We start from the raw sequence: 419 nt of genomic DNA on the forward strand, positions 1-419 counted from the left end.
CAAATAAGAAGCAATATGTTTTCGGGACTCGAGTTAAGCTCGAATTACCACCCTGTGTATAATGGGTTTAACTGTCCCTGCAAGGATGAAATAAGGAGACCTAAACATGGAAGTTGGACTATGATGGCTGATTATTGCCCAAGCAACTATAATACTTGCGACCCTAGAAAGGTAAAATACAACCATACTGAGGCATGGGATGTGATTAGTAAAGCTTGCGTGTACAAAAATGTTGCATCGAATGTGAAAACTCTGAAGAGTGCACTAGCTCAGTTTGATGCGTTGGTGAATTTAGAGCAGGATAATTATCAAATGAAGGGTATTCTTGGGTACGCGGATATTTCAGAAAACACAAATCGCATCTGCAACGGTTATACTGCTGGATTCACGTGTGTCAGTTACAATTACACACTTGAAAA

General features: G+C 39.9%; 1 pseudogene across 1 annotated transcript in view; it reads left to right on the forward strand.

Annotated features, from left to right (window-relative positions):
- The window catches only part of TEOVI_000145500:pseudogene, a 1,601-nt pseudogene extending 1,184 nt beyond the window's left edge, over positions 1 to 417 (forward strand). Inside the window, 2 exon segments of the mRNA in view lie at positions 1 to 20; positions 22 to 417. The exon segment at positions 1 to 20 is cut by the window's left edge and continues 382 nt beyond it. Of these exon segments, the coding sequence occupies positions 1 to 20; positions 22 to 417 (416 nt within the window).
- The last annotated feature ends 2 nt before the right edge of the window (positions 418 to 419 follow it).

This window comes from Trypanosoma equiperdum, assembly GCF_001457755.1.
Source record: "Trypanosoma equiperdum strain OVI genome assembly, contig: ctg_36, whole genome shotgun sequence".
Taxonomy (NCBI): Eukaryota; Euglenozoa; class Kinetoplastea; order Trypanosomatida; family Trypanosomatidae; genus Trypanosoma; species Trypanosoma equiperdum.